This window comes from Tursiops truncatus, chromosome 10, assembly GCF_011762595.2.
Source record: "Tursiops truncatus isolate mTurTru1 chromosome 10, mTurTru1.mat.Y, whole genome shotgun sequence".
In the NCBI taxonomy this organism is placed as follows: Eukaryota; Metazoa; Chordata; class Mammalia; order Artiodactyla; family Delphinidae; genus Tursiops; species Tursiops truncatus.
The window spans coordinates 32845702-32865879 of record NC_047043.1 but is presented as its reverse complement, the minus strand read 5'-3'; the positions used below and the strand labels follow the sequence as shown (position 1 = coordinate 32865879).

Here is a 20178-nt window from a genome sequence, read left to right as displayed (position 1 = left end):
GGAGCAACTAAGCCTGTGCACCACAACTACTGAGCCCACGTGCCACAACTACTGAAGCCCGCACACTTAGAGCCCGTGCTCCGCAGCAAGAAGCCACTGCAATGAGAAGCCTGCGCACCGCAACAAAGAGTAGCCCCAACTCTCCGCAACTAGAGAAAGCCCTTGTGCAGTAACGAAGACCCAACGCAGCCAAAAATAAATACATTTTTTAAAACCCCCAAAAAACTATTCTCCCACAATTCTTGTGAGAAGGGATCTTGCTGCCTGTAGAGACAGTAAATATTGAGTGTCTGCTTTGGGCCAGGTGCTGGTCTGAAGGCCTTAGAATGGAAGGTCAGAGAAGTCGGACCACCAGCTGCCTTCGCTGCACAGCTCCAGGCCCAGCAGAGGGTCTGGCACCCAATAGTTGCTGGGAAAATGGCAGCGGCTTTTGCTGTGTGTGTTGGGGGGGGGGGGCGGCGTGCGGGAAGGAGGCCCTGCTCTTGGGGAACTCCCCATCTAGCAGGGGAACTCCCCATCTAGGGGGGGAACAAACACAAAGGCCATCACAGGTGCATGTGGGTGGGGGCGGGTCGGGGAGGGGGGCAATATGGTGGTTCTGGGGACTAGCTCACCTGCTTTCAAGTCCTTGCAGGACCCCCCCCCCACCCCCGCTCTGCCCTACACACTAGCCTGGAGGGAGAGGCCTGAACCGGTTTGGGTGTGGGGGGGGGTTGGGGGGGTAGCGCCTCCTCGAGGAAATGTGGGGGAGGGGGGCAACGGGGCGGCCTCCAATTCAGTCTGGAGCTGCCCTTGCCTGGGGCGGAGGGTGACCTTAGGAGGGAGGGTCTGCACCGCAACAGGGGTCCCAGGATCAGCCTCCAGGAAGCTGAGAGGGAGAAGCCGCCCCAGGACTTGGTGGGGGTTGTGTCGTTTGGGGATGGGGTGTTGAGGGGCACCGCCTGCTTCCCCGGGTGGAACCCGCCCTGCCTGTCCAGCCTCAGCCCCTCCCCCGTGTCTCTCCTCCCCCTCCAGGTCCCGCTAGAGCGACATGATGGTGGAATCCGCCTCGGAGACAATCAGGTCGGCTCCGTCTGGTCAGAACGGCGTGGGCAGCCTCTCCGGGCAGGCGGATGGCGGCGGCGGCGGCGGCGGCGGCGGCGGCAGTGGTGGCGGGGCCCCCGCCGGAGGCAGCGCAGGCAGGGATGCGGCCGCGGGCCCAGACAGCAACGGCGAGATGAGCCCTGCGGAGCTGCTCCACTTCCAGCAGCAACAGGTAGGCGCTGGTGCCTCTTCCCAGCAACCCAGGAGAGGGGAGAGGGGCGCCAGGCCTCTTCCCACTACACCCTGGCCACCTGGGGGCCACCGCTCCCTGCCACGCAGCCTCACTTTAACATTCTTGAGAAGGTCCAGCCTGCAGGGATCCCCTGTGTGCGCTCCCATTCGAGTGGTCACTAAGGCAGGGGGAGAGCAGCCCTCCCAGAAAGAGAAGTGGGGCTGGTCGCCCTGAGATCATGGACCTTAGAACAGCCTCAGAAATGCCCACAAGGGCAGACAGACGCCTGGGCAGCAGGCTTGAGGGTGTGCGTCTTGCGTGGGTGGGCGCCTGGGCTCTCCTCCCGCACCCCTGCCAAGTTAACAAACAGGGTTGGGGTAGGGAGACCCTGCTCTAGGTGTGTGCTCTTTGGGGGAGGGGGGCTGTGCACAGTGGTATCTTCATTTTATTTGTATTATGAAATGTTCCCCACCTCCACCTCTGCCTGGGCCCCTGATGCAGGCTAGCTGTGAGATTAAACTTCCAGGCACCAAGGGTCAAGGCAGCTGGGAAAAGGTCCAGAGCAGTAGGCAGAGGCAGGCCTCCATTTTCAGTGCTCAGACTGGAAGCCCTGTCTGCGTCCCCCGCCCTCTTCCCCTTCATCATTCCCACCCTAAACTGCAGAGTTCAGGAGTCCAAGACCAGCCTCTCTGAGGATCCAGAGGCCTTAGGGGGTGGGGAAGCCTAGCTGGCTTATGACAGAGCAGGGGCCCCAGGTCCTGGCCCCACCCCGGGGAAAAAGGGAGAATCGTGCTTGACAAGTTCAGGAGAACCGGCCCAGCCAGCCCTGGCCTTGGGATGCTCCTCTTATTTGACTTTGCTCCTTGAATCACTGCTGGTGGCATTGCCCCTTGGGGGCTCTGCTGGGAATGTGGAAAATTCGGGTACTGCATGTTCCTCCCTGCCCGTACCCCACCCCCGCCTCGTGCACACAGGTGTGTGTACCCACATCGCCCTCATGCTCTCTCCCAGGTTTGCCCTGGGGCTCCTTCCCCGACTCCATAGCCCCTAAGGGGCCCTTTACCACCACACTTCTTGAAGCTAGAGGTCAGACTGGAAGCAGCACCGTCAGAAGCCCAGCCCCGCGCTCTGCGCTGGGCTGGTCAGCCAGCACTGATGCAGGAACTGAACAAACCCAGGTTAAGCCCCAGCCTGCCCCTTCCCAGCTGTCAACCTTGGCCAGTCCTGGGCTTCCCTTACCTCTTGGCACCTAAAGTACAGGGGTTGTTAGGATCAGATGCAGTTTGGGTGTAAAATCCCTGGTCAGTACGGATGTGAACAGAATTGAGGACTTTAAAAAATTCCTTCCTCTTGCAAACAGTGGAAACTTGAGCAGTAAGGGCCTGTCTCCTTTCTCTAGGGAGATGGTCTTTGGGAGTTTGCTGGTATCTCCCAAGCCCTCCTAAACAGGTTCTCTGGGGAAGAGACCCACAGAATCTGTACCACCTGCGGGGGACAGAGGGTCAAAGGGCAGAACCCTGCCCTTCATCAAAATAATAACAGAACACACCCCACCAGAAATCTCTAAGGCCACCCATTTTGTATGGGTGAAAACTCTTCCCCTCCTGCACCTCTATGCAGACAGAGCTGTGAAAAATTTTGACTGTCGGGGGAGGGCTGGGAGGAATACTGAAACTGGAAAGTTTCTTGAAAAAAATTATTTAAAGAGAAGACTGAACACAGATATCAGGATAAGTGGGAAGAGGTGTGGGGTGGGGAGGGACAGAACTGTCTGTACCGATCAGGTTTCTCTGTTCTGCGTTGCGCTCAGGCCACGTTCTACCATCTATATTCCACGTTCCAGTTATCCCTGTTTGTTTTGGTGAATATCCCAAAGTCCTGGAAAATCCTATATCTGTTTCACAAATAAACTGGGGTGGAGATTTGGAGGCGGGCGGAGGGAGGGCTGTTTTATCCATTTGGGCTCACTATGGGCGTAGTGCCTGGGGCCAAGGAAAATATTTGAGACTTAAAAAAGGTTTTCTTGGCTCCAAACTATGAAAAGAACCCTGCAAAATTAAAATTACAAAATTTTCAATTAAAAGGAAACAGCCTGTGGGCTGTCCTTCTCCCTCCAATATATGAGCGAGGCTTTGGGGGGAGCTTGAGGGTAACACTTTCTGGTCCCCCCCCCCCAACAAGTGTCTCTGACTGTTTGTGGGGTAGAGTGAATGTAGGAAAGAGGGCCGTGGCCCAGCGAGTGCCCCCTCCTCCTCGACCCCCACCAGGAAGTCCTTTGAGGACAAACAAACACCTTACCTCTGTTTGGTGCTTTGGGTCTTTAATTGCTTCACCATCCTGGGGAGATGGGTGTTATTATTCCCATATCACAATGAGGGGGCAGCCAGAGGTAGCACTGACTTGTCCAGGTGACACAGGAAAGGCTAGATCTCAGGTCTCCCGGTTCCTAGTGCAGGGCTCAGCTCCCACCACACTCACAGTCCCCTGAGGGAAATGGAGGCAGCAAGGCCTGGCGCGTAGTAGGTGCTAAATTAACCACTGCTGGTGAGTGAATGAGAGCACTCCACTCCCAATCTAAAAGCGCTCTTAAAACAAACCAACAAAAGCAGCAATGGCCCCTGGCTCTAAGTGGCCACTCCAGAGGCAGAGGGTGTGAGTGGGTCTTCGGGCAGTGCCCGGGTCCCCCCTCCTCGTGCCTCCGCGGCTCCTCTTTGTCCGTCTGTCGGTTGGTCTGTTAGTCCCTGCCCCTCTGCTCTGGATAAACAAGCCCTGGAAATGCAGTCTTGGCCTTTGGGAGTAATGAGTTGACAAAGGAGAGAGAGAGATAAACAGGGCGAGTCAGAAGTCAGGCTGGTGACAGGACTTAGGCTGAAACAAACAGTGCTGAAGAGGGCAGCCACGTCACTTTGGAACAAGAGCAGGCGCCTGTTTCCATGCAACAGCAGGCCGGGAGCTTGTTTAAACAGAGGCGGGGTAGGGGAGACAGGGCTCAGCTGCCAGGCTCTGTCTGACTGGAGAGAGGGTCCCCCTCTGGCTGCCCCATTTCAGCAGTCAAGGCCCCAGCTTCCCGCTCCCTCCTCCCAGCCCTCTTCTTGGTGAGTGACAGAGCCACACTGCCTCCACTCTGTCCTTGGGGCTTTCATCTGGTCTCCAGTCTCCTGGAGACTCACCCCTGAGAAGGAAGCGTGGAGAGGAGAGCGCTGTGGGCCCTGGAGCGTGCATTCACTCAGCAAACACGCATCGAACCTTATTTTGCACCTGGCACCCTGCTGGCCCGCTGGAGTTGGTGATCCCCAGCTGCTGTTAAAGAATGCCTTGAACCGAACAGGCGTGCCAGCTGCCCGCCAACCCCCTCCCTTCCTTCACCAAGACAAAGTCTCCTTCCTCAGTGGCCCCCGGCCGCACATTTCCCCTCTAGGATGGCTTTTTTCTTTGAAGGTCGCCCCTGCATTTTCTCCTAATCTAATTTCACCTGTATGAAAATGTTCCCAGTGTGTAGGGCTTTCCCCATAGACTCCACAAATATCCCTGATGGGGGCAGCCAGGGCTGGGAGAAGTGTGTGCCAGCTCGGGGGAGGTGAGGGCCTGGGGAGGTTTTGGGGACCAGGCTGGATGCTAGCCGGACTTGGGGCCAGGAGGACTGGGCCAGACAGTGGGGGTGGGCAGGGCTGCCGGCTCTGCGGCTGAGCTGAAAGGCGTCCTGGGCCTCCGGAGCCTGCACTCCTATTGTCTTCTGGTTGCGGGGGTGACAGGTCAGCGGGGGTCACAGGAGGGTTGCCTAGCGTCTGGGAACTCCCACCGCAGTTGCCTTGGCAACTGGGGCCAAATCCCACCCTGTTCACATCCTGTGAGGAGATTCAAAATGGTTTGGGGGCTCTGCACATTCATGGACTTTTAACTCACCCCCCTCCATAGAGATGGAGCGAGGGGAGTGTCAGGGAGCTGGGGAAAGAAGAATGGAAGAGATTTTTGTTCTCCTCCCCCATCTGGCTCTCCTCTAGGGGGATGGGGTGGAAAGGGGAGGCTTCAGAGGTGAATTAGCCCAGACACCTCACACACGCGTTTCGTCTTCAGATCTGGAGCCCATTTCTTCAGTCTTTGGGACTCCCACCCTCCTGCCCCAGATTCTGCTCCTTCATCTCTAGTCCTACACCCTCCAAACTCCCCTCTTCTTTCCGTAGAATGAGCCCCTTCCCAGGAAGTACTGGGGGCCTGGAGGGAGAGCTGGGACCCGAACTCCTCAGAGGCGAGACTTAGAAAGTTCCCGTGGGTGAGGTCCCTGACCCGGGACAGTTGTGGGGTGGCATTAGAAACGACCGACCTCTCCCTCCTGCTTGGGAACAGAGCAGGTGAGAGGTGGGCCCGGGTAGTAAGGGGACAGGCAGGGTCCTGAGAGGATGCCTCAGGGGAGAGGACCTAACCCCCCTTCTTTCTCTTTTTTTTTTTTTGTGGTACGCGGGCCTCTCACCGCTGTGGCCTCTCCCGCTGCGGAGCACAGGCTCCGGATGCGCAGGCCCAGCGGCCATGGCCCACGGGCCCAGCCGCTCCGCGGCATGTGGGATCCTCCCGGATCGGGGCACGAACCTGCATCCCCTGCATCAGCAGACGGACTCTCAACCACTGCGCCACCAGGGAAGCCCGTAACCCCCCTTCTCTTACCCTTCCTGGGTTACTAAACCAAAGGCCACCCTGTTTTGTGTGTCTGCCCCCTAGTCCAACAAAAAAGGAAGTTTCCCTAAGAGGGGAGAGAAAGGTCAAGGAGAGGGCCTGGGGCCTGGGAAAGGGCTGCTCAGACCCCTGTTTCCTTGGGACTAGGGAAGAGCAAGTCCACTGTGCTCCCAGGTTTCCCTTCCGCTGTGGAATTCTGACACCCCCTCTTTTTTCCCCCTCTCACCCCCTTTTTATTACCAGAGTTCTTGTACTTACTGATAGGAGTTTGGGGACTGGGGAGAATTGGGGAAAGGGGGTGAGTGTTTCCGCAGGTGAGCTAGGTTTTCTCCTACTGGAGCCCCTTCATTCTGAGGAGCCCCTGTGGGAGGGAACTGCATGCCCCCACAGTCCCCACTCTAAACCCCACACTTACAGCCCCTGCGGAACGGCTAGCGTGAGGGTGGCGCTGAACCCAAGCCTGGGAATAGAACTCCTTCTGGAGAACTCCAGTTACTGGGACGCATCTGGGAGGAGTCTCTCTGAGGGGAAGCACCACCATCCCGCGACTGCCCCGCACTATTTCAGCTCCTTCCCAGATGCCACTGCTGGACCTTTCTGGTGGAGCCGGTTTGGGCCCAGAGGGGCTGGATGGGCCTGGGGCTGCTCCCCACTGGGGGCCCGAAGGGAGGGAAGGAAGGAGCCTCTGGGGAGGGCCTTGCCCTTTGGGGCACTGTTGGGTTCATTTGTTAATTCTGTTCTGTGGAGAGGAGGCATTCTCAAGACGCTCGCTTGGCAGTGAAGGGGTCCTAAAACCGGTCTGTGCATCTCCCACCCACGTGGGCCTGTCTGTATCTGCGCGTTGCTGGTTTTCATTTTAATGGTTCTAATTTGAGAATGCGCCGATGTCATTTTTACGAGGTTGGTGTAAAAAAATTTACAGCCTTTTCCAAAAAGCTTTTTTTTTTTTTCAAGGGAAAAAGGTGTAGAATCACTTCGGGGGTTTTATGGTCTCCTCTCCCCCATCCTTCTGGCCCCCCTTCTCTGTGTAATTTCATTTTTATGTCTCTTTGCTGGAGGATAGAGCCTGGCTGGTGGAGGACCTGGATCTCCCCAGGTCAGCACCCTTAGTGGTGGGGGCCCCTGACCCCTGACCCTTCTCCCTGCACCCCTTCCCTCCACACTCTGGTCCCAGAGGACTTGTATTTCAAGGGGTAGATGGAGAGACATTTCCTGTTTAATTCAAGTCAACAAATACTTATTAGGTACCTACTGTTTACTAGCAGTGGGTTAAGTATCTCCTCTCAAGAGATTGTATCCATTCCTGCTTAAAATCCTCCAGCAATTTTTCCTTGAGTGTAGAAGGCAATAAAAGGCCATCGTCCCAGTGATGTGGCCGCTGCTGACCCCTGGGACTTCTTCTCAGGCCGCTCAGCTTGGCCACACTGGCCTTTTTGGTTCGTGATGCTCCAACCTTATATGCCCACCTCCGGGCTCTTGCACCAGCTCCTTCCAACCGTGACTACCCTCCCCTGAAAGAGTAGCCCCCTCATCCGAAATGCGTCCTCGGAGAGGCCTTCCCTGGCCACACAACCTAAGTAACCAGCCAGCCGTCCTCTGCGTAACGCTGGCCACCATCTCACAGCTCGCTTCGCTTCGTTGTAGGGTCTGTCTCATCCCATTAGAACGTGAGCTCCACTAAAGCAAATACGCCATGTCCCCAGTGTCTAGGACCGTGTGAGTGCCCTGTGGGGCTTCACAAATACTCGCTGAATTATAGATAAATGAATCAAAAGTCCTATTCCGGGGGGGTGGGGGGCAGGTGATGGGCCTTCCTGGGAGGGCTTTTCAGGTTTGGGGTGGGCCGGCCCACCACACACCCTTCTAGGGCCCCTTCCCCTAAATGGAGCCAGCTCCCAGTTGAAATTATCAAGACAGTTGAGATCCCAGTTTTGCCAAAATTAGCGAGATGCAGACAAAAGAAGTTTGGGTTTTGTTTATTTTGGTTCCTCTTCACCACCATCGGGATTAGACCAGAGTTTGCTGGGGCGGGGGTTCCTCCATCCTGTCTACCCAGCTCCTGGCTCCTCGTCCCTGTGCAGAGCCCCGTGTCAGGCCCAGGGGGACTCAGGTTCTGCTGCTGCCGCTGTGTGACTTTGGGGCGCTTTACTGCCCCTCTTCGGATCTCCGTTTCCTTATCGATACAGTGAACTAGATAAGTGTTTCACAGACCTTTTTGCTGGAGATCTGCCGTAAGCGATGCCTTTTATTTGGAGTGGCAGCACACAAGAGTTTCACGAAACAATGCTGTGCTTACCTAGTAACTCTGATGTTTTCGTGTGTGTGTGTGTTTGTGTGTGTGTATTTTTTTCTATTTTTTTTGACCTTCTAAATTGATATTGTATGACCCACCATTAGCTCACGACCAGCAATTGGGAAAACACTAGACTAGATACCCTCTAACACTCCAGCTCACCAGGTCTGTGACCTGCGTGACTCTGCTTCTCTGTTTTCAAAGTTCAGCCCTTCGTCTTGTCTCTCCCTGAGAACCACGTCCCCGCCCTCCCAGACGCACAGAGTAAGGCTGGGACCCCGACACAGACCTGGAATCCTCCAGCCTGGAGAAAGAACCAGTAAACAGCCCTGCACCTGGCCTCCACAGAGAGGATGCTGGTCCTCCCCCAAATTCTCCAAGACAGAAATGAGGGTGTAGTCTCATCCTGCAGATGAGAGATGCATCTGCCCCAAGACTTGTTTTTCTTTTCATAGCAGCTCCCTGTTGCCCTCAAAGCACTAGCTTCATTCCCCTCCAACCCTGCCGCCCTCCCTGGATGCCATCCGTTATAAGCCATTTGTTCCTAATTGTGAAGCTCCTGCTAATGACTTCTGAATGGGCGGTTGGGGGAGGAGAGTTCGGCTTCATTAGCGAGACTGAGTTCTTAGGCTTGAGGGGGAATGGGGGTGGGTGTAGATGGAAAAGGGCTTGGTTAACAAGTCCTTCTGGGTGGCACTGGACAAATGATCAGGAGCTGCCTGGGCAGGTGAAAGATCAGTAATCACAATCACAAGAGTTAATGTCCATCCAGGACCCACTGCCAGCACTGTGCTGAGTACTCCGTGTACACTGTCACATGTGTTCTTCACAGCAAACCTGTGAGCTGACTACAGGGTTATTCCCGTTTTACACAGGAAGAAACTGAGGCTCAGAGCAGTGATGTGACTTACCCAAGGTCACTCAGTATTTGGTGGAGCCAGGATTTGGACCCAGATCCCTTTGGCCAGGGTCCAGGCCCTGAATGGACCAGTACTGCTTCCTTTAGAGGAAAACTAGACTTCATTCCCCAAACCACAGAGCTGGGCATTTGGTTTTCAGTCTGAGGGGTGGAGGGAGCAGGAAAATATGGTATAAATGGCCAAATGGCTCCCAATTTCCCATTCTGCCCTGAGCACCCCCATGCCTTCTCCCCGGTGGGATTCTCAATGACCCTTCCTACTCAAAGCTGTATCTGGTCCACACGGAAGAGAAACTGAACCCCGTGTATCAGGCCCCAGCCACGGCAGGCAGTGCAGACACATGCCTGGTGTGCCAGAGCGGCGACTGTGACTCGGGGCTTTAGAAAGTCTTAGACCTACCTGATCCCTTGGGTGACCACCCTGGAGGAGGACATCCTAGGCCAGAGGGCCTCCCCCGCCCCTCCTCCCAGAGCACCATCCCTGGCTAGGGGTCCAGATGGGGGTGGGGGATGGCATAGCATTACAGGGCACTGAGCAGTCAGTGACATGTCCAGGCCATCTGGGCAGGGGAGATTGGGCCCCAAACCCAGGGTCTGCCCATCACCCTCACCCCTGGGCACCTATAGGGTGATCTTTAGGTGGTACCAAGTCCCTAATTGGGTCAAGGCTGGGCTGTAAGCAAAGTCCATGAAATGAGCGTGTGCTGCCCACTGTCACCTCCCCTTCTTCTCCAAGCCAGTATGAGGTGGGTGGCCATGAAAGTGAATGAAGGAATGAGTGAAGGATGAATGAATGAAGTGCCTAGAGGAGCAGACCCCTTGGGCTCCTCCAGCCTCTCTGGCTACTGACCTCCAACACAGCTCAATTTTCTGTCCCTGCAAGTGGTTTCCAGGCCCCCAGACTCACCGGCTATTTCGGTCGTCTGTGGTTTGAGGGTCGCTGCGCCTGGAACGCCCTGAACCCTTCACCCTTCTTGTCCACTTGGTGAGCCTGCCCTTCCAGCCTCCAGTCAGTGTTGCCACCTGGTCTGGGCCCCGGTGCTGGTGTCCATCTCCACCTCAGTCTGTGACGGGCATCTCATCACAGCACAGGCCCTGAGCCCTGGGGCAGGGCCAAGTTCTGTTTCTCTGTATCCCCAGCACCTAGCACCGTCCCTGGCACGTAGGAAGCGGAAGGAAGGAGTGTGGGGGGAAGGGTGGGAGGTCAGAGGAGGTGACAACCTGGCCAGGCCTAGAGTCTCACCTGATCCCCTGTCACCTGGCCTAACGGGGGAGGAAAGGCTCAGAGTGATAGGAGGGGTGGGGCCTGTCGCAGGGAGGTCTCACAGGAATGAGATTGCAAGGCCCTGTCATTTTTTTCCTGTAAATCTTATAATTTCATGCTCCAGGGGACCACCAAGTAAGTGAGTCAGTGGGGAGAGAATCCAGCCCCCCAGGCCACTCCCCCCACCAGGAGACTGCTCGGGACTCCCTCCAACTTCCCCTGGAAAACCCTCCCCTGTGGCTCCCCTCTTCCCACCAGGGATTGGGGGGGGGGCTTCCTCCCCCCACCCTGACCAGCATCCCCTCTGGGTCACCTGGGCTGCCAGCCCCTCTGAGCCATCCTCTTCACCCACCTTGCCCCCTGGTCTCTGACCCCTCTACCCCATCTCTACCTTTGGAGGACAGAGAGCATCTGTCCAGCCCGTGTCATTAGACCTGGGTGGGGGGGGGTCCCTAAAAACGAGGCACATAGAGGCAGGGCCCCTTCCGGATGAGCAGCTGGCCACCTCCTTCCCCTTCTTCACCCTGCACCTCCTCCCACAGCCTCTCAGAGCCCTTGACTCAGGTCAGATTTCTACTTTCTGATGTGAATCTTGAAGAGAAGCAACCCCGGGCCACTCCTCCCAGTGTGAGGTCCCGGGGAGGAGGGGTGTGGAAGAGGCCTGGGATCTGGGGCGCTGGTGAGGGGCATGCCAATCTGGACGCCAGGTCTGCCCTGGGACCCGCTCCCATAGATACACCAGGGTGTATTTAGGTACTGTCCTAAGGTAAACTAGGTTTAAGCCTCAGGGAGGCTCAGCTATTCAACGAAAGGGCTGTGAAGGGGGTGTGTATATATGCTTGGTGTACAGTGGGCGCCCCCTAAGTGTTTGCTGAGTGGCGGGGTGGGGGGCTCTGAGTGCATCCGTGTCCCACCTTATAGGTCTGCCTTGGTGGTGCTCGCGGTGGGTAGGAGAGTGGAAGTCCACGTGAGGACAGACAAGTGTGTGTGGATTGATGTGCGAGGAAGCCGCAGGTGGCCTGTTGCTTTTAATAGGTGCGCTGGGGAGAGGCTGGAGGAGGTGAGAGATTCAGGATACGGGAGGGAAGGAAGCCGTTGCTCCTCGAATGCCGACCAAGTGCCAGGCATTGGTCCTTTAACACCCCACCCCCACCCGCACGTATTTCAGAGTTAGGTAGTGGCCCAGTTTTGCAGAGCAGACTGGAACACAAAGATAGGGGATAACTTGCCCAAGGTCACACTACCGGTAGGCGGCACAACTGGGCTTCAAACCCAGGTCTGCCTGATGCCAGGCCCCCCTGTCAAAGGCCTGGACACAACTGCTCTGGCCCCCAAGGAGATCTTTGAGGAACCTGGGTATATTTTGTGCTCCTGAAATGTGGATTCAGGACAGGTCCCCACATCCCCTGCCTCTGAGCCCCTTACTGACCTGGAGTGGCCGGGGATGGAGGGCTTGCTTGGCTGACCTTACAGAGAACTTCCTGGCCTCTGTCTCCTACCTGACCTCTCCTACTCAACCTCTCACTGCTTGTCCGCCCACCTCCTAGGCCCACTGCCTGGCTGGAGAGGCTCCTCCTGCAGACTCCATGCATCTCCCATTCTCATGATCCCACCAGCTGAGAGTCCAGTCTGAGCCACCGTGGCCTCCAAGCCCCGACCACTACAGTCAGTGTAACTCACTGATAGCTCACACACTCCCTTCAGGACTTGATCCAATTCCCCCAGTGCCACAAGGCCCTGCTCCCAGACCTCCTGCCCTGACTCATAAAGCCACGTAGCGCTCAGACCCTGAGACTCCACCCTCATCCCCCCAACCGTGTGCTCTGACTCCGAGTGAATGCTACTCCCATAGCCCCCAGACCGACCGCCTAGTAAGGCAGATGGCCTTGGAGCCAGGCTTCTTGGCCTCAAATCCTGGCTCTGGCGCTTCCTAGCTGTGTGACCTTGGGCGTATTACTTAACTTCCGTTTCCTTATCTGCAAAATGGGACTGATAATCCCTACCTCACACCCTCCCAGGAGAGGATTAAGTGACATTTTGCCTGTAAAGTGCCTGACACATAGTAGATGCTCGACAAACTGGACCTACTATTAATAGGCTGGGTCCACCACTGTACTTTCTCCTGGGTCCTTGTTTTGACCACTGACCCATTTGCTGACCCCATTGAGTCCCAACAAAACCTCACCAGGTCCCAGAGTGAGTCCCTACAGGTTCTGATCCCCAAAGCCTGGCAGCTTCTCTCAGTGACTCCTACCTCTATCCTTATCCCCTAGCCCAGGTGGACCCTGTGACCCTCTCACTCATCCCCAAGACCTTCTACATGACCCTGACCTCCTCCCCTTTATTCTCTCCAAACGCTCCCTGAATCCAGGATCCTGCACTGACCTTTGCCCTCCCACGTCTGCTGGGGCAGCCGGAGCACTGATTCCTCCCTGTCTTGCAGGCTCTCCAAGTGGCCCGGCAGTTCCTGCTGCAGCAGGCCTCGGGCCTGAGCTCCCCAGGGAACAATGACAGCAAGCAGTCGGCCTCTGCCGTGCAGGTGAGGAGGATGCCCTGCTGTACTGGGCTGGGCTGGGGCCAGGTCGGAGGGTGGGCTCGGCACCGAGGGAGGGGAAGGACCGGCTGGAGAATTGCTCTGGCCCCATCCCCAGTGCCAGGGAGGGGGCGGCTCTCCAGAGGGGATTGCAGTCGCTGCAGGGGCAGGTGAAGAAACACCACCTTCTCATCTGCACCTGACCGCCCAGCCCTTCCTCTACCAAGCCTCACGTCTGTCGCTCAAGTTTGAGTCTGCCTGAGCCCTCTGTCTCTGTACCTGTCTGCCTGCCTTCTCTTCCCTGGCTCTGCGCCCAGGGCCTCTCCCTGGCACTTCCGGGTCACTGGGCCCGTCCCTCTCTGCTCCCCTCCAGGCTGTCTCACTTGCTGAGACCACCACGCCCTCCCCCCACCTCCTCGTCTCTCACCCACCAGCTCTCTCTGTCTCCCCACGTTTCCTGTCTCTTGGTGTCTCTGTGTCTCTTGTTTTCCTTTGCACAGTCTGCCCTTTTTGTCCCCCTCTCCCTTCCCCGCAGCGTGCCGGCCCATCTGGCTGGCTGGGGGAGGGGAGGGGAGATGGGGTTGGGGGCCCGGGGGGGGGGGGGTAAGCCAGGCCTTCTGTTTACCTTTTGTGTCACAAAGAACTTGGGAGAATTGCCATCTGAGTCGGGGTGGGTCACAGCTCCGCCGGCAGCCCGCTCCCCTCCCCCTAGCTCCCCTCCCTCCCTGGCTCCCCTCCCCCTCCCACCCCCCGCAGCCGGGCTTCCTCGCCCTCCCCACCCCTCTTGGGGGGGGTGGGGGGAGAGGGGTGGTGGCTCCAAATTGGGGAGGGGACTAAGCGGGGCTTTGGAAGGAAGTTTAAGGGAGGAAGGGTGAGCACGATCCGATCCGCAAAGCGCTGAAGCCTGAAGGGTGGGGTGCTGAGGGAGTGGGGCGACGAGAGGAGCAGGGCAGGGAGGGGGTACAGGGTGGCCGGAGAAGGACCCGGGACTGGGTTTGTCCTGGGGCAGATTCCAGTGCTCTGTGGCTCCAGGGGCACATCTGGGTTTTCTGTGAAACAAGCTTACATTCCGAAAGTACTTTCCAGAAGTTGAAGGTGCTGGACAGGACAGTTGTGGGGCCTGAGCAGTGACCCTCTTTTAAAAGTCTCCAACCTAATGAGACAGCCCTCAGGGGGAGGAGTTGGGCAAAGAGGGGTAGTGGCCTGGGCGGGGAAGGGGAGGACAGTTCGGATAAGCCACTAACGGGAATGAGGTAGCAGGCTCTCATGCCCCCGTAGTGTCAGGACTGGGTCTCTTTGAATTCGGGAGCCCCCCATGTACTCCCTGGGTCTGAAGTGGCCCTCGGGCTACTGTTCTGAATCTGTTCTGAATTTTCTACCCTGGGCCCAGCCTAGTACCCGCTTCTAAGAACAGGGAAGGGTAGGCTGGGGAACAGTAGGAATGTTCCCCAGCCCAGAGAGGGTCTCCAGACCCAAGTAAGAGGGAGGGAGCTGGATGGTGGTTGGAGGGACTGAGGTCAGACATCAAGAAGGACTTTGCAGCAGGGTAAGAAGGGTAGGATCTGAAATAATTAAGAAAGGAAAGGAGGCTGTGGAGTCTTCCTTCGGAGATCACCCCCACCCCCAAAAAACGAGAGGGGTCGCTCAACAAACACTTACTCAGTACTTCCTAAACTGACAACGTTTGCAGAGTGCTTACCATGTATGATGGGCTGGGAGGAGCAGGGATGGTACCTGACACGGAGGAAGCTTATTTCGAGGCTGAGGGTTGGGATGGATACAATTTGGTGCCAGCATCAAAGACCCAAACTCAACCTCTTAAGTATGGGGATCGGGGTCCCTGGGTGTGTGGGGAGACTAGGCCAGAGCTTAGTTTAGGTTCAACTCCCTTGCAAATGACCAGAAGGTAGTCCTCAGTCCTGGCTGGAGCTGCAGCAAGAAAGATCGTGGTGAGACACCAAGAAGAACTTCTAGAAATGGCAAGGGGGCTGAGAAGATGAGACGAAGACTGGGCACAGCTAAGGGGCCTGCCCTAGCCAACCTTCTGCCCAAACTCCCAGCTACCTGTGCTGCCTTCTGTGACTGAGCTCTCCCTGCCTGGGGCCCAGGCGCAGGGACAAACCAGGCAGTCTCCAGGCTGGAGCTGGAGACCTAATATGGTTTTAGAAACTCTTCTGAAGCTGGCTCTAAGAGAGGGGTGGTGAACATGGCTGGGAGGTGAGTGGGCAAGCAATCCTGCCTTGAGTTGGGGACCACTGGGAAAGAGGCTGCCATCGATCTGCATTACCCACTTGATTCAGGCCCCAGATCAACAAAATATGCTCTCCCCTCTCCCACCACCAGCCTTGAGTTCTTAGAAAAGCTATTTCTAGGCCCTGGACCCCATACGGGGTCAGAAGCCCCACTTCATTGGAGATTATGAACCTGAGGGTGGGGATGAGAGGCAAGGAAGGTATCCAGGGTTGGGGCTCCAGGCTCCTGGAGAAGTTCAGACATGGCCCCAAGAACCCCCGTCTCGCCAAGCCCGGAGAACCATCGGGCCAGGGCTCTGTACTGGGGACTGCAGTAGTTCACTGCATAGTGAACTACTATGCTAAGCACGCGGCAACATCACAGTGTATGCAGGAAGGTGTGAGTTCTGGAGCTGGTTGTTTGGGTTAAAATCCTGGCTCTGCCCCTTGTCAGCTGTGTGACTTTGGACAAGTTTCTTAACCTTTCTGGGCCTGAGTTGCCTCATCTGCAAAATGGGGCTAATAACAGCATCTATCCCCTAGGGTGGTGAGGATAAAATGAGATGATTTTGTAAATGACCTAGTGTCTGCCCCACGGTGATGATTTACATGGTGGTCGGAGGGCTCCAGGCCTGAGCAGGGTCCCCGAGGGAGGGGCTGGAGGCAGCTGTCGGCATTTTGCCCGGGGCTCACACTGCCAGGGCTTTTGTAAGCATTTAGCTGCCCTGGCCGCCCTCCAGATGGTGACTCACGGGCCTCGCTGGGCTGACTAGCTGACGGTGCCCATCCTGACACATCCCAGCCTGGTGAGGGGTCAGTGGGGACACCAGGGGAGCTCCAGCTCACTCCTCAGAACCCCCAAGGGATGTGAGGGGAAGGGATGGGCTCAGCCAGCTCAGGAGATAGCAGGCAGCCGCCACCTCACTGACCTTTCTTGACCCTGCTGGGCCACCTTCAAGACAAGTACACACAAGGTAATCCATCCAGATTACCGCAGCCGCCTCTCCAGCCTGCAGCTCAGCCAACTGGCAGGAGCAGCAGGGGCCGGGGAGGCCTTCCAAGGTCATCTCTTCCATTCCCCTGCCTCCAAGTAGGAAAGCCCCAAGGAAGGAAATACCACATCCTTTCCTGCAGGCCACTCGCGGTGACTCACACCCCTGGTGCCTGGAAAGACCTCCTGGGTGTCTAGGCTCAGTCTCCTCGGCTGGGGGCCCTGTCCATCTCCTCTAGTTCAGTTCTCACAGCCGTGAGCATGGGAGGCCCAGAGCTTTTGCCCCAAGTGACCCTTGCCACGTAATGGCCCTGGGGCCGGAACGTTGGGGCCCTGGCGCGCCTAAGGTGCACTCGTGGAGGAGGGGAGGGAAAGAAGGGGAAAGGAAAATCCAGAATGTTTTAAAAAGTAATTTTCTTTACATTTGTGTAGAATTTCATGGCCATACAAATCACTTTCACTTCTTCCCCCACTGTCCCTCTAGGCCTCGGTTTTCTCACCTCTAAAATGGTGACGACGATGGTACCCTCCTCCCAGGGCTGCGGTGAGGATTCGGGGAGATAATACACATAAAGGGCTTAGCCAGGCACCTGGCACGCCTGGCATGTAGTCAGCCGCCACCAACATCATCTTGAGTAGTCCTGTGGAGCGGGGAGGGCAGCTGTGCCAAAGCCCAGTTAGCAGATGCAGAAAGTGAGGCAATTTCAAAAGATAGTCAGTGTCAGGGACAAGAACCTGGGTCATCTGACTCAGAAATCCAGGGCTCTGAGCCCCACCATGTTGGGGGCCCCCGTGTCAAAGGACAGGCAGCTGCCTCGGGGGCACCCAGCAAAGGATACAGGCTGGCTCTGCAAGGGGGGGCTGGATGTGTGCCATGGCCTGCCCCTCCGAGAGTGGGAACCAGAAGAGCCCTGCAGCCTGGCTTTCCCGAGCCTCCCCAGGAGACAGTTGTAAAGAGAGAGGTTGGCCCTTGGGATCTCTAGCCTCATCGAACCCTTGAGCTCCCTGGATGGTTCCATTTCCACACACTCTCCTAACCCTTCTCAAGACCTGCTCTGAGCGGCGGGGGGACAGGCGGTGTGGGATGTGGGAACATAGGGAACTGCAGAGCACACAGACCTGCACGTGAGTCCCAACGCTGCCGCTTAAGGCTCGTCGTTAGAGGCCCCTCAGAGCCTTCATTCACACGGTGTGGCCGTGGCTAAAAAGCTAGGTGCCCCTTCCAGGGATGTTTGCACAGAGATGGCTGCAGTAAAGGAGGGGAGCCCAGGGCTGGGGCTCAGCCACTAGTGAAGGGGGGGGCAAGAAGAGGTGGGGGCAGTGAGACTTACCGATGTCCCTGGAGCCACTGCCCTTCCCCCCGTTGCTCCCCTGCCTGGGGATGCCCTCACTGGTGGCTTGAGGCTGAGCCTTGCCCCTGCCAGGGATCCTGAATGGAACCAACTCCTCCTCTTCTGCCCCGCCTGTGGGGCTGGGGGAAGGTGAAAGGGCCCAGGAATCCACTGGGGACATAACCTGTGCTGTCCTGACCAGGACAAGTCTCTGCAAGACACTCCCCCTGGACTGGCCCACCGGCACCCCTCCCTCCCTGCCCCAGGGTTGATCTGCCAAGAAGGTAACTCAACTCGGGGGAGCACACACTTGGTGAGTGCCTGCCGTGTGCCAGCTCTGCTGGGGCTGGGGAGTGAGACGGGAGATTACAGACTTGTGCACACGGAGCTTGAAGTGCGACGGGGGTGGCCGATCTCCCTGTCAGGACACCTGTCCTGCTAAAACAGGGCATCAAGACAGTGCTGCAGCTTGGACCACCCAGGCTATGACTGCACAGGCTAGGGGTTTCAGGGGAGGTGGGAACTGGGAAAAGAATGATGATACTGCTTTTCCCTGAACCTTTTGCCTGTAGCTAGATTCTCTGGGCCTCCTACAGAGGCCTCACCCAGGGCAGGGGGCAGACAGCTGCCCTACTATGAGAATCCTGCAAGTTCCTGCTGGAAGGAGGCATCTCTGTTTTATGGTGGAGGAAACTGACACCTCAGAGACAGCCAGTGAATGGCTGGAGGTCACTTGGCAAGTTCACTGCAGAGCGAGGAGGAGCAGCCCGCCTCTCCCCGCGTCTCTGCATGGCGTTCTCTCCACCCCACTGGGACCTAGTTAGGTGATGACACGTACACACTCACACAGGGTGGCCGTCACGGTGCTCCCTGGGCGTCAGCTCCCGGTCACTGTGTGTGCCGTCTAGACAGGTGTGCTGGAGCACGTGACACGCATGTGAGAGGGGCCAAAGTCCAGGTCCTCATGCCATGTGGGCTACAGTTTGAAACCTTCCCATCCATGGCTGCAGGCTGCCCTCCTGGCCAGGCCCACCTTGTGGGTCGTGTTCTCAGAGCAGACTGAGCTGGAGTCAGCAGTGGCTAGGTGCTGCCCCTCCCCATCACTGGGGGAGAAACCCTGCAAAGCATGGGTTCTACTAACCAGTGTCGCTGGGGTCTAATCTTTGTGCACCAAAGACAGCACATCCTGCAATAATGTCCAACCGCTTGCAGGCTCTGTTCTAAGTACTAAGTCATTAGCCCTCGTGATGACCTTAAGAGGCAGGCGCTATCGCTACTTCCATTTCAGAGACGAGAAAACCAAGAACAAGGGAGGTGAGTCACTTGTCCAGAGACGCACAGCTAGCAGGTGGCAGAGCCAGAATGTGAGCCCAGGCAGCTCACTGCGGAGCTGCTCTGCTTTGCTGTGGGCAGGGGCTTGGGCGCGGACCCTGCCCGGGGTGGGGCAGAGGTGAGGGGCTGACGCGGCCGAATCTCACAGGTGCCCGTGTCGGTGGCCATGATGTCGCCGCAGATGCTCACCCCCCAGCAGATGCAGCAGATCCTGTCGCCCCCACAGCTGCAGGCCTTGCTCCAGCAGCAGCAGGCGCTCATGCTGCAGCAGGTGAGTCTGGCCCCGGGGCCGCCCAGGAGATAAGGGAGAGGAGGGTGAGGTGTTCCAGGCACTGGCCTCCCCACTCCCACCCTGTTTACTACCAACATCACCAAAGGCCAAAGCAGTGGCAGAAACCAGAGAGACCGCTCCGGCCGGACTGACCTGCATTCCTCCAGGACAGCTGGGGAGGGGTCAGAGGTCAGGCCTCGCCCACACACCCCCATACGGCCTCACAGCGCCCCATCTGTATCTCCAAACCCCAGGGGAGGACAGAGAACATGCTGGTACTTCATCCTCACCCACCAAGGGAGGGGGAGGCTCCCCTCTCCCCTCTCCGCTCCCTCTCCGTCCAGGCTCTGCTCTGGGAGAGCCTCTCTCGGAGCAGAAATCTCCCTGCTGGACCATCTGTTTCACAGCAGCCCAGTCACGAGAGGGTTGGCCGTTGCTTTGGGGTCAGCAGTCCCCCGCCTGTGCTAACCCACTCCCACCCTGCTGTCGACCCCCAGCTGCAGGAATATTACAAGAAGCAGCAAGAGCAGCTCCACTTACAACTCCTCACGCAGCAGCAGGCTGGGAAGCAGCAACCCAAAGAGGTAAGGGGCTCGGGCAGGGCCGGATGTGCCCCTCAAAGGACCCCCGCCCCTCGCCTGCAGCGCCAGCCCTCTCCTAGCCAGGGGCTGGGAGTCCCAAAGTGGTCAGGACAGAATGGTCTTGTGGGGATAGTAGAAAAACCAGGAAAGGCTGGGGGACCGGATGGGGGGATGGAGGCCCACATTCCACCACCTCCCCTCAACCCCATTCAGACCTCCTCTCCTCGCTCTGTGTTGTTGGATTAGGAGAGCAGAAGGGCTGAGCCCTGTGTTACCTGAGCACATACGCGTAGACGGGTATGTGAGTGTTGGATGGTCCGCACTCATGACCGGCTGCCTCGTGGTCATGCCCTCTTCCTGCCTGCTTGTCTGTTAGTGACCCAGCACCTCAGCCCTCTAGCCTGGTTCTGAAAATCTTTCAGTCCCTCCCCTCAGCCCTGCCCCAACTTCTGTTGCTTCTTATAACATCCTGCCCTGCATCTCCAGAGAACTCCCCAGCCTGCACCCCC

The 20178-nt window shown here is 57.4% G+C and overlaps 1 protein-coding gene across 3 annotated transcripts in view; it reads left to right on the top strand.

The window, feature by feature from the left end:
• The window catches only part of FOXP4 (forkhead box P4), a 51105-nt gene that overhangs the window by 17670 nt on the left and 13257 nt on the right, over window positions 1-20178 (top strand). For all 3 annotated transcript variants that reach the window (XR_012334456.1, XM_033864278.2, XM_033864279.1), the window contains exons 2-5: window positions 1015-1255; window positions 12843-12938; window positions 18966-19088; window positions 19586-19672. Coding sequence is in view for 2 of the 3 variants with exons in the window: in XM_033864278.2 (XP_033720169.1) it covers window positions 1031-1255; window positions 12843-12938; window positions 18966-19088; window positions 19586-19672 (531 nt within the window). In the remaining variant the exon portion in view is untranslated. The remainder of the gene's footprint in view (window positions 1-1014; window positions 1256-12842; window positions 12939-18965; window positions 19089-19585; window positions 19673-20178) is intronic.